General features: G+C 42.8%; 1 protein-coding gene across 11 annotated transcripts in view; it reads left to right on the top strand.

Annotated features, from left to right (window-relative positions):
• The window catches only part of nav1a (neuron navigator 1a), an 84,998-nt gene that overhangs the window by 32,262 nt on the left and 40,368 nt on the right, over positions 1 to 12,368 (top strand). For all 11 annotated transcript variants that reach the window (XM_085782096.1, XM_085782095.1, XM_085782093.1 and 8 more), the window contains 2 exons: positions 1,169 to 1,271; positions 2,874 to 3,209. In XM_085782096.1, the coding sequence (XP_085638222.1) occupies positions 1,169 to 1,271; positions 2,874 to 3,209 (439 nt within the window). The remainder of the gene's footprint in view (positions 1 to 1,168; positions 1,272 to 2,873; positions 3,210 to 12,368) is intronic.

The raw sequence follows: 12,368 nt of genomic DNA, 5'->3' as shown, positions 1-12,368 counted from the left end.
TTAGTTTATTTGTGTAGATGTTTCTTGGGCCTGTTTGAGATCTTAGTCATAGCTCCAACCCCATGCTGTGAATGATTTTGCAGCCTTGACATTTCTGTTAGTAGCCTATACCAACAAAAGTGGGAGCAGTTTGACGTATTTTTAACTAATTTATACTGTAAATTGAAAGTAACCAAATTTTATGAGCATGAATAATGTGTCTACAGTGTATCACTCAGTCGTTAAAATGATCTCGTTTTTTTTTGGTGGCTCAAATGTTTTTAAGACGATTTAGAAAATCTCATTGTCTTTTATTGCATCCCAGTCGTCCAATCCCCTGGGGGAGCAGTCTGAAGACACACACACAGACACGTAGTGTATGTGCGTTTGAAACAGCAGTGAGGCTGCACGGCCCAGCATGGAGCTATGTAGCCAAATCTGAGCAGATTATAGTATATTAGGAAGGGGTGAGACAAATGCCACAGTGTGTCCCCCGGTGGGTTTAAGTGACAAAGGTTTTAGCAGTCGAGGGGGCACAGGGGCAGAGTGCAGTGAGCGGGCACCGGGACATTTTGACTGAGTGTGTGGGTAGACAGACAGGAGGGAAAGAGACATCCAGACAGACGGAGAAGTGATGTGACCTGCATGGTCTTGAAGGACTACTCTGTGGCTTTGCCAGTCTGACTGCCATCATATTTAATTAATTTTGCTTCACTGCCATCTGGAAAAAAACACCAGTGTTCATACTATTTGTATTACTCTTGTCATGTATTTCCTCTGGTTTCACCATTTTGTTCCCCTGTTGTAGATTTATATTTCTGGCTTTGTTTTGAACATATAATCCCAGATTTTGGCCACTGACTGCACGGACTGAACATTATATTATTACCATAATATGACATGATTATCAGCCTGCGTAGTCAGTTTTGAGCATTTAGGAAACACCCATGAGTTCATCATTTAGTAGTTCATCCTTTATTGTTTCATATCTATTCAGGTATAATTCAAAATAACTCGCTGTATGTGTGTATTTAAGTGTGCATGTATCCTAAATATATGTCAATGTTAGAACAGGTAGGCTGTGTTTTTTATTATCTTATTATGTAACATGGCACTTAATCTCTAAAAATATCCTGTGTGTGTGTGTGTGTCTGTCTGTGTGTGTATTGTGCGTACACCCCCCCTGCAGACCCGGAGTCCCAGAGGAAGAGAACCGTGCAAAATGTTCTGGACCTTCGACAGAACCTGGAGGAGACCATGACCAGCCTAAGAGGGGTGCAGCTTAGCCACAGGTCAGCCACACATACAGCCATCACACACGCACACACACACGCGCATAAACAAACAAGACGACATCAGTCTAAACAAAAGCCAAGAAAAGGCAAACAAAACAAATAAGCCAGGAATGGTTTGAGAAGAGAAAAAAGCAAAGATCAGCAGTTGAGATGGGCAGATTCTTATTGACACGGCTAACAGTGTGTGGGGGTGTGGGGGTGTTAACTGCCTGTTTGTCTGTCTCTGATCAATATCAGTATTCCTGACGGACCGGTAGCCCTTCGTCTGTCATTTTCTGCCTGCTCGACTCTCCCTCTGCGCCGGTTAATACGGAACTGAAGCAGGATTAGCTCAAAGCTGACTTCAAAGCCGGCCCTGCCAATGCACACTCACGACTCACATTCACACACACAACAAGACATGCAATAACGCTCTGATTAATTGCATGTGAGCGTGTGTGCGTGTCCGTGCTCTCCCTCCCTTTGCTTCCTGTCTGTCATTGACTGATTTCGGTTGCGTCCAGCCCCATCTTCGTATTTTGTCCTTGAGAGCTTCCTCTCCCGTCTGCCTGTCCATGCGTCTCCTGCCTTGTGTCCTCCCTCTGTCCCTCAGTGGGAGCTCCCTACATGAAGAGCAAATTTAGCAGATGGTTCCCCACTAAAATTCATTTCCTTCGCCATTCATACTTTTACCTTACCGTAATAACCTTGAATCACTTCCTGCTGTCCCAAAGGACATCTTCTGTTTTTGAAGCCCACAGGCTGTCCGCGGAAGTTTCCTGTACAAACAAGATGTCATATTTCCTGTGAAAAACGAGTGTTTAGAGTGGGAAATTTGCATGAATTAAACAAATGGACTGGTGAGCGAGCAAACTGTTTTGTCTCCACATATTTTCACTGGTACAGTATACTCTGCATGTGTCACAAGCAGCAACCCTGTGAAAATCCAATCCAACAAGATGGGTAGCAGCCTCACTTTCATCCTCACTCCGCCTCCCTCCCACTTGTTTTATGTCAGCGGTTAAGCGTTTTTTCTTTTTGAAAATGTCTCTATTGACAGTTTTTGTGAAGATGTTTCTGTATCTTGAAGACAAGATTAATGTTAATGCAGCAAGCGAATGCACATACTGTCACCCAGCTTGAGAGCCAGCAACTTTTAATATGCTAATACTCATCATTCTCAGCCCGGGCGCTAAGCAGGGTTGTGCTGTGCTGCTTTAGCACAGGGGATGTGTGTGATTCTGTTGTTACTGAGTCAGAGGAAAGTGACGAAGCTCAAAACATAAAGACGTGAGAATATGAATAAAAATAAACTAAAAATAAAAAAATTTCAAAGCATACACGCACACAGAGTCAACTAGATACCAACTAATCCCAGATGCCTCTTAAAATCGGTAGAAGGCTTTTTCAGAGGGGGGCTCTATGAGAGAAGAGGATGGTGGATGGGGAGAGTAGGATAGAGGAAGAATATCCTCATATTCAGAAAAAACAGAGGAAATTAAAGACGGACATTCACTTCCTGTCTGTCAAAACTGTCCCTGTCATTTGCAGCTCTGTAGGGGAGCTCTCTGCTGTGAATGTATTTTAATCTGACAACATGTCCTGTTTTTCATCCCATAGCTGTGTGGAGGGAACCATGTGCTACGACAGTGATGAAGCTGCTGCCTTCTCTGTTTCCAGCCTTTCAAATCGCTCCTCTCCGTTGTCATGGCGCCAGGGTCAAGCCAGTCCCCGTCTACAGGCTGGCGACGCCCCCTCTACAGGTAACACCCAGACAGACATTCCCCTCCGGATCAACCACACCTCTCGCATCCAGCTCATCGAAGCCCTGGATGACTCCGACCCGTCCTTGCTGAAGGCAGATTACCTCAGCGACAGCGACCTCGGCGGGAAGAGCCCGAACGAAGATGACGAAGATGATGATGATGATGATGATATTGATGATCTGGGGAATGGGTACGTTCTGCTGCTTTTTATCTTCAGATCAAGTGTTTTCGCCCTTTTCTCATTAACATCAACGGCAGTAAGAACATTTCCTGTCCACATGACGCTGCAGCTTACATGCTTGTAAGGTGAATCCTGCCACCTGCCAACTGTTACCCCACAGCTGCAGTCCAGCTTACAGTTGGTGATTTACCCGTACAACAAAAGCCTCGATCAGCCCCTCTGTAATGCATCACAAGCCCCCCTCATAGTGTCTGCTGTAACACTGGCAGCTGTAGCCCCCCTGATGCAGCTGGCTCTGCCACAGTCGGAAAACCGCCCTCTGGCAGAGTCCGGGAATGATGTCACCATCATCAAGCCCCCTCGCAGAGATCATCCTGTCATATTCAGCTGTGAACCCGCTGGCTTTGCCAGCATGCCTCCATGTGGAGGACCCCTCGCAGCGTTGGCTCACCAGAGCCCCCTGGCAGAGCTAAGAGGCAGATGTCTTTGGAAAATGGGGAACTCATTCTGTCTCGCCAGTATAGGACCAGTCAGAGTTGTCAAGGTCAGAGTTTTGTTTTAAAGTAGCCATGGTTTCCTTGGATCAAATCTGAGATCACACCAGAAAACAAAACAAGGGCTATTTCTGTAGCAGAGTTGTTGCCGTGGTTGTGGTGTTTGTCTTTGAAACTGTTCTCCCTGCTATGATTGATACATCTGCTAATGCATCATTTCGCACATCACACATGTACGCACCTTTTTGTTCAGTTCACACATCACAGCTGGCCAACTCCAGCTGCCTGTGGCAGCAAAGACTGCGCAGTTTACAAGAGGTGTGTCATTGTCTGTACCCTTCAAATGTTACCTTCTGTATACTGGGCTGCAGTGGAAGAATCTTGGATCATTTTAATATTAATGGGATTGTGTCTTAGTGTCTTTGTGGGTGTTGTTGATGCCAGTAACTAGATGACCCAAAAAGACTGTTTTGTAAGAGATCCTCCTGGTTAGTGTCCAAATTGCTATTTATCTGCCTGATTTATCTGCCACAGAAATAGATTAAAGTAAGTTTTGAAGGTCTAGCGAAGAATGAGTTGAGTCTGAGTTGTGTTCCCTGGACTTTTCGCATTTGTTTTGGAAAACTTGCAGCTTTTGTCCCATTATAAGAAGGTATGACACAACGATTTCAACTCGGCATCGTGTTTCACTGACCAGCCCTAGTGCACAACATAGAAAAACACATTATCTCATTGTAGGGTATGATTCTAGTCGTATTTGTGTGCGTGTGTAAAGTCATCCAACCAAACAAACAAGAAAAACCCCATTGCTGGCCACAGCTTGACATCTCCATGGTGACCACAAAAATGCTCCCCCCCTAGCCACCAGGAAATCAATTGCAACACAGTTTGGCTCCCTGTAGCTTTACAGTGTATCTGGTTGTGGCTTTCAATTACTGGTTGTACAAGTTTATATTGTTCTCTGTGTGAGGAGTTAAAACCAAAATACAACTTCTGTGGGCAGGTTTAAGAAAAAAGATTGAGAAAGAACTAATGTCAAAATAGTCTCGCAAGCTTTTAAACAAGAGACAAAAGAAAGTTCAGCTGGTTTTATCATACTCTTTCTCCTTAAGATCATACTGTCAAATGAATTTATTGTTGAGTTATATGATTGTTGAGTTATAAGTTAAGATATGATAAGATGAACTTTATGGCCCTATCAGCTAGTGCCTAATGTTTTATGATAAATCTTAGACTATTGATCTGTTAGCAAAATTGTTGTTGATTGAATTCCTGCATTCTCATTTTAATTTGAGTCTGGAGTTTGTTGTGGGGCCTGCTGCAGCTTCAGACTGATATTCATTAGCCACTAGAGGGCAGGCTGGTGCTGCTGTCTCCCCCTTTTCATGCTGCTCTCTCCACCCTGTCAACTTCCAGTAACCCCATGCTGGATTACTCTCTCTTATCTCATAATTTATTACACTTCCTCATCCATTATACATGGAGGCACTACCCCTGTCATACAGAGGTCACACACTACCAGATCTCATCCCTGGCATATATAATACATAGGATTTCCGCGCATACATTATGCACTACAAATGCACACATGTTCTTTGTTTGGGTTGTGCTGCCCTCATCTCTTTGTTCTGTAACACAGCAAAGGAAACAACAATAAATACAACCGTCGTCATAAAATATATGGATGAACAGGATTTGACTCAGCATGAGTCTTGCTGTGACTCACCTGAGTTTTATTGTATACACATGAATCACATTCACACAACGATAGGTTTACAGTGCCTTTAACTTGACCTGCCTGACTCACAAACCCTATACACTGACACATACACACACATATGCACTGAGTCAGGACCCCTTATGTCAGTTATCCATTTCCTGTGCGTCTCTAGCCGAGGCCTCCGCCTGTCTGAAGAGTTCCACTTACATCTGGAACCAGGACCCTCCCGGTAACCCCCCACCACCACCAGCACCACGCACACACACACTCTCACTTACACACACATCATTCTCGCTGGGAAACAGCAGGAAAGGGGGTCCATGAGGCGGTCATTCCAGTTAGTGTGAACTTACAGTCAGCAGTGATGACATTTAGTCCAGTGAAGGCAGGAGGAATTTCATCTGTATCACTACATCTGTATCACAGCCCCTTCATTACTTCCTCTCTCTCAAACGGTTTAGTGCCTGTGACACAAACAATATGGGCAAGCTGTTTATAGAAGAGCTAACAACACTAAGTAAAATAGTGAAATGCTTAGTTTAAGTGGGCTTTTCAACATTTAACATTTTTTTGGTAGCACCTCCTGTGTATTGATGATTGTCTGGGGCTCATCTGGGCTTCATGGATGGTATCGATTGCCATTGTTGTCATTCGAGGAACGATAATGGGCTCAACATGCACTTACACACGTGTCATTGATCGGTTGAGCATGAGGCTTGTGGCTTGTTTTCTGCCCTGCTGGGCGCAGACGCTTTTGATTCTGGATGGAAGAGCGACCTCCCATTAGTACACGCACACGTCTCCATGGTTACGCTGTGAGACAAGCTGCTTCACTGCACTAAATGCCTGAATTATGAAAAAAAAAAATTTTCTCAGAGCAGGACACACAATGACATACACACTAACCTCCCTGAAGCTTTTCAGAGTGCTGCTTGAACTGCTTTCTAGAAAAGCAGAAGTGAACTGGATGTTCAGAGCAGTGCAGCAAACTGAAAGAGGAACTTTTTAATAAAGAAACAACATGTTTTGTACTCAAGTGGTGCCAGGACTTAGTTTTGATGTCACTTTTTTAGCTTTATTCAGACATTGGGGTTCTTTTTCTGCCTTTTATCTGGTAGATATGTGACCACATCAGCAGCACCTCTGATTAGGTGTCACTGCCCCGACACCTTATCTCTAGTGTGACAGGGCTTCAAAGGATTTTCACTATTAAGAGTGTGTGTGTGTATGTGTGTGTCAAACTGGCAGTGTCTGCCTTCACTTATCACACACTTAAACACGTGTCTTCCCTTCAGTTGTGTGTGCGTGTGTGTGTGTGTGTGTGTGTGTGTGTGTGTGTGTGTGTGTGTGTGTGTGTGTGTGTGTGTGTGTGTGTGTGTGTGTGTGTGTGTGTGTGTGTGTGTGTGTGTGTGTGTGTGTGTGTGTGTGTGTGTGTGTACAGAGCAGTTTTTTTTGCCTAGGTTAAGCTCAATCCAGCTATACTCTGACCCCATCTACTGGCCAAAAACTAGAACCTCACGCACACAAGGAACCTAATGCAGCCTGACACATCTGATTAATGAATTCCTCCTCCCACCACATCTGGATCAGATTTACGTTACAGGTGATAGATCCGCTTACTCATTCACTCTCTCTTTCTCTCAGTCTGTCTCTCTCCCTCTCTCGCACGCATACACACACATACACACACACCTCCTCTTGATGTGATCCTCAGTGGACACACCCAGGGCTTTCCTCTTGCTGAGAGCCAGGTCTTTACTAATGTGACTCATACTGCGGTCCAGTTACAGACGCCCTCCTAAAAAAGAGAAATCACTTTTTCCCTATCTACAGTCACAATGCAGTCATGAGCTGTGATTAAAAATGTGACCTATGGGGCACCAAGTGACGCAGGAGGTTAAGCAGGCGCCCCATGTGTTGAGGCTAAAGTCCTCGCTGCAGGCGGCCCCGGTTCAAATCCCGCATCGGGCGGCCCTTTCCTGCATGTAATTCCCCCTCTCTGCCTCCCCATTTCTGAACTGTACTATCAAATAAAGGCATGAAAAGCCAAAGAATATACTTAAAAAAGGGCTCTATATTAGATATGGTGCAACAAAAGTGAAGAAAACTGTACGAATGATGCTGTTTTTGTGAGATCCAGATGATAAAGACGTGCATTAATTCAATCTAATCTGTGAAGTACATTAGATTAAATGCTTTCGCCTGCATTTACATTTGTAATGCGCCATTAAAACCATGTTAACATCTCTAATGACTTGACGAGATGGAAATTGAATCTAATAGCTCACAGAATATGAAGGGATAAAACAACAGGGAAAGAGATACATTTATTTTCCCACTGCAGTTCAAAATATAGGACCATCTGATCTAAATGTTGACAGGTCAAGTACATTTCAATGGGTCTGCCTGATGATCTTTATACCATATTGGAGTAGAAATCAGTTGCTGGAATGTTAACAACAAAATGTAAAATATGATTTAAAGTTTAAGAGCTAAGAGTGGAAATTTTATCAGCCTCTCGGTCACTCATTAGTTTTGGATGTGGATATATTGCTCTCTTTCTTTTAGGATAACTGTGACAATCTCTTAAAATTAAGACATCTTTGACGTATATAGTCACATTAAAGTTTATAATGGATTATGTATACAACAAAAAACTGAGCATGATCCTGGTGAGTGTGACCAAATGATTACAAATCCTTTCCATTCTGTCCAATTTGTGATCCATTAAACTATAAAGGGTCCCTATTAAAGAACCAACGTCTCCAAAAGTCAGTCCAACCTTCATTAGTGAAACTCTTGAGTCTTACACAAATCTGTGGACAGAACTTATGCTACTTCTCACAAATGATTATTTTAACCACTTTGTTGCTTTACCTTACACATTAAAATACTCTAAGGATCTGTTGGATTCCAGTCAGGGGCACACTGGGTCAGGTTATAGTTTTCGCTTCTTTCTTGTTTGAAAACCTCTGGAGACTGGGAGGCGTCATCCTTTCGTTCAGTATTTGGCTAAATAAACTTCAGTGTGCCATCTATAAATGGTCGTGGCCAGTACTGTGCAGTCACTGTTGCTATCCTTGCCAGGTCCATGCCAAATATACTGGACCCCATCTGATCTAAACAAATTTATTTTGGTTTTACCCGACCAACGAATGTGCTGCCAATATTCATCAGGCCTATTTTCATGTTCTTTGGCCCAGTGCAATAGCGCTCTTCTCTGCAGTTCTTTTGAGCAAGTTCTCTTCTCGGACACTGTCCATAGAAGGTTGACATCATTGAGGTGACGCGATCAATCACTGAAGCACCAGTTTCCATAGATATCCATGTTTCCAGTTAGAATCACTTCCAACGCAAGGTTCATTGTAACAACTGTGTTTCTCATATCCTACTGATGCTAGTCACATTGCATTAAACAAAAATGTTACTAGATACATTTATACATAATACATTTATCAAAAAGTGACGGTGTTCTACGCAACATAACTTTTACTCATTAGTTGCTCAAATCAAACCATGTCACTATGCATGATGCTGACTTCATGGGGTCGACAGCAAACTCCAAGAATGTCAATTATTCACAAAAGCATCATAACCAATAAATAATGAAAGAAACTACTCATTGAAGTCTTCACTGCCTCTTTGTCCATTGATCGGAGTCAGACACAACCAAGCATTGATGCTCATGCGCATGATTGCTGGAATAACATGTCATTCATTTTCAGATTCAGATTTAGCTTTATTTGTCCTTTGCAGGAAACTTGTTTTCACAAACTCGTACAAACAAACATTTTTGTTTATGGGGGCTGTTGATGAGTTGATTGACAGGGAGACAGGCCTTTCTTTTCATGTGCAAGTTTAACAGTAGACGCGATGCTGCGTGTGTGTGTCCATCCATAACTGTACAGAATAGTCTATTTACGTGCTGAATTGTCTCACTGTATCAATGTGCTTTTAATTTCCACTTTGATATTCCTCCCTTTCTCGTTTTTCTCTTTGTCTCAGTGGCAGCGCGTGTCAGAGACGATTCACATGAAAAGTTGATGAGAGGCAGATTGAGGTGTGGTTCAGGAGGGCGATGGGGCATGTGTTGCTCTTGTCAGCCACTACCTGCTCTTCTCTGGGCCTCTCTGGCTCTGTGCAGCACTCCTTTGGCTCCGTCTGCTCAGTGTGGCGTGTAATCAATTACTTTTCCTGTCATTATGGAGAGAACTTGTCTGAGGGGAGGAGTGTGCTCTTTCTTTGTTCCAGCACGTGTGGGCAAAACACTAGAGAGAACACCCATGGAGAACGCACTCACACACACAGCGCCTCTAAATTAATCAGAGCTATTCACCGTGATGACACTGACAGTGTATGTGAATATGAGTCATGTGGATATCACTGTGTCTGTCTTGTGTTGTAGTATTCACACCAATCTCTGCATTTTGAGGAGGTTTTTCTTATATGTTACTATATTATTTGTCTGCTTGGCTTTTTTTCTCAAGGATGATGTAACCGGCTCCAGCTGTAACAGCAGGACGCCGCTCACAAACAATAAAGACATTAATCTGTTTGTCTGCTAAAGTGGCACAGACACACATGCACTCATATACACATATGCAAGCACGCACACACAAACACATTAAAAGATTTAACACAGTAACATATGGGGCTAGAGAGGGATTTGCAGCCCTAGAGACCCCCCCGACACCTCCTATTTCAGTGAGAAAAACCTCCTTCTGTACCTTTTTTATACTCTGGTGTTTGCAGAGGCTGTTTAAGCCACATGGTTTCATTATTAACCCTCTTAATGCACTACATTACACTGCGTAGTTTACTGTTAAGACAAAACAAACAATGGACAAACCGTGACTAAATGTGGCTTTCTTGTAACTGTTCATCCACAGTGACTTCCTCTGTTGCTTAAGAAAATATTTGCTCTACTTCTTTTCTTCCTCCACCCTTTTTTTTGTCTGTCTGTCCTCACACAGACGTACAGATTCATGTAGGATCACACACAGTGCAGCGTTAATGGCGAAGCAGACGGCAGTCAGTTGTTGCAGGAATGCTGGACCTGTTGGTCTGTGTTTAGTTTGACTGTGAGCCATCTCATTATTGTGAAATATAGTGATGTTGAGCAATAAACATGTTCTAGATGGGAGCTTGGGAACTAGATTTAATCCCCAAGGACAGGTATTCCCACATTCTGATTGGGAAGGAACAAAAAGTTTGGGAAAGTTAAGAAATCAAATCTTTTCTCTGCTGCTTTGCTGCACTTTCCTTGAACTTCACAGCATCTATCTTCCATTCCCAACATGAGTATTCTCTCTCTCTTTCTCTTTAAGGCCATGTTAGTCAGCTTCCTCTCTCCCACCCACCACCCAACCAAACGCCAAAACCACTGTCACGGCTACTGTTGCCTAGAAGCCCCCCACCCCACGCAGAGGCCCGGTAAATCCCTATAGAGACGCTACAGAATAATCTCCGTTAATCCCTGGCTTCCTCTTATGGCAGGTTTGGAAAAGAACAAGGGAACTCAGGGATATGATCGGCAGCCTGCAAGGACAAGGGGCCATAGATTGGGGGTTTATGATGACCATGGTGTATGTGTGTGTGCATGTGAAGGACCCCCACATAGTTCAGAGGGATGTGTTACCATGTCAACAATACGAGCGTGCAAGTGAAATAAATGGAGTTAGTGAGTGTGTGAGTGGAGCTTCTTAACTTACAGAGGTCAAAGGTCATGACTTTTGCCTGATGACCAGTTTCACCACATTTCCTCTAAGGAAAGAGCTGGATCCTGCTCTTCCTGAAGATGTTTTTAATTTTCTTTATTTTCTTTTCTCATGATATAATCACACTCGACCTACAGAAGAGATGAAACGGAGGAAATGACCTGAAAATAACAACTGATGGTTAACATGATGCTAAACCAACAAGCATAGTTGTGTAAACAATAGAGACCGACATCATTCAAACAATAAACCATTGCTTTTTAGACTTCAGAGGATGGCTATAGATTGACTTTGTTGATTCTTACATTATTAGAAAAAAAGTGTGTAAAGGGTGAAATTCACAAAAATAGAATAAATCTCACTTGTCTTGAGTGGTATCCAGCCAGACAAGTTAAGGTCTTACTTGTTCATGTTGTTGGATATCTTTCTCTGAAAGATATCTTCCGCCCCAACATTTCAGTGGAGGTGAATGGAATTTGGTTTGTGTTGATCACATCACTGAAAAGTTATAGCATTTAGTAATGTATCAGCAACATGTCCTTTGAGAATTTGTCCCCCCATTATTCTGAATAGTCCAGGCATCACTGTAAAGAATTTCCATTAGAAGGACTACCTATAGTACAGGAGAAAAAGAAATGACCAGCCTTGATATCCTAAGTCTTAAAAGCTTTCTTTTTAGCTCTTGATACAAATCCCAGAGAGATGCCGCAGTGAAAAGGCAAATAATCAATTTAATATTTCAACAACTAACAGATAGATTAGGATAAAGCAGGGGCCGACATTCATGGTCCACACAGGATAGATGGTGTTGACTTTGATGATCCTCTGACTTTTCCTCGAGAAAAACGGATCAGATTGACAGTTTGTTTGTTTGAAATGCTTAGAAACTATTGGATCAATTGTCCTGAATTAATCGTCTGTTCACTTTCTTTTGAATTTGAATCTCGTGCCATCATCAGAGCAAAACTTTGTCCACTACTTTGGTTTATGACCGAAGATGTACCCGTCAGCCTCTTGCTGTACTTTGTGGTTAGTACAGATGTCAGAATGCTATATAACACTACAGTTCATGAGCGTTGTTAACATTATTCATGGTTGACTTCAGCATGTTCGCATCATTGTGAGCATGTTTCTACATGCTCTGCCTTCCAGAGCTGCTTGTATGGCTGTAGACTTTTTCTACTACAAAGTCTGTGATAGTGTGTTTGGTGCATTATCAATATGAAAGTGGACACTG

Source organism: Trachurus japonicus, chromosome 7 (assembly GCF_045865225.1).
Source record: "Trachurus japonicus isolate A0001 chromosome 7, Traja_1.0".
NCBI classification, from domain to species: Eukaryota; Metazoa; Chordata; class Actinopteri; order Carangiformes; family Carangidae; genus Trachurus; species Trachurus japonicus.
This window is presented reverse-complemented; position numbering and strand designations above follow the sequence as displayed.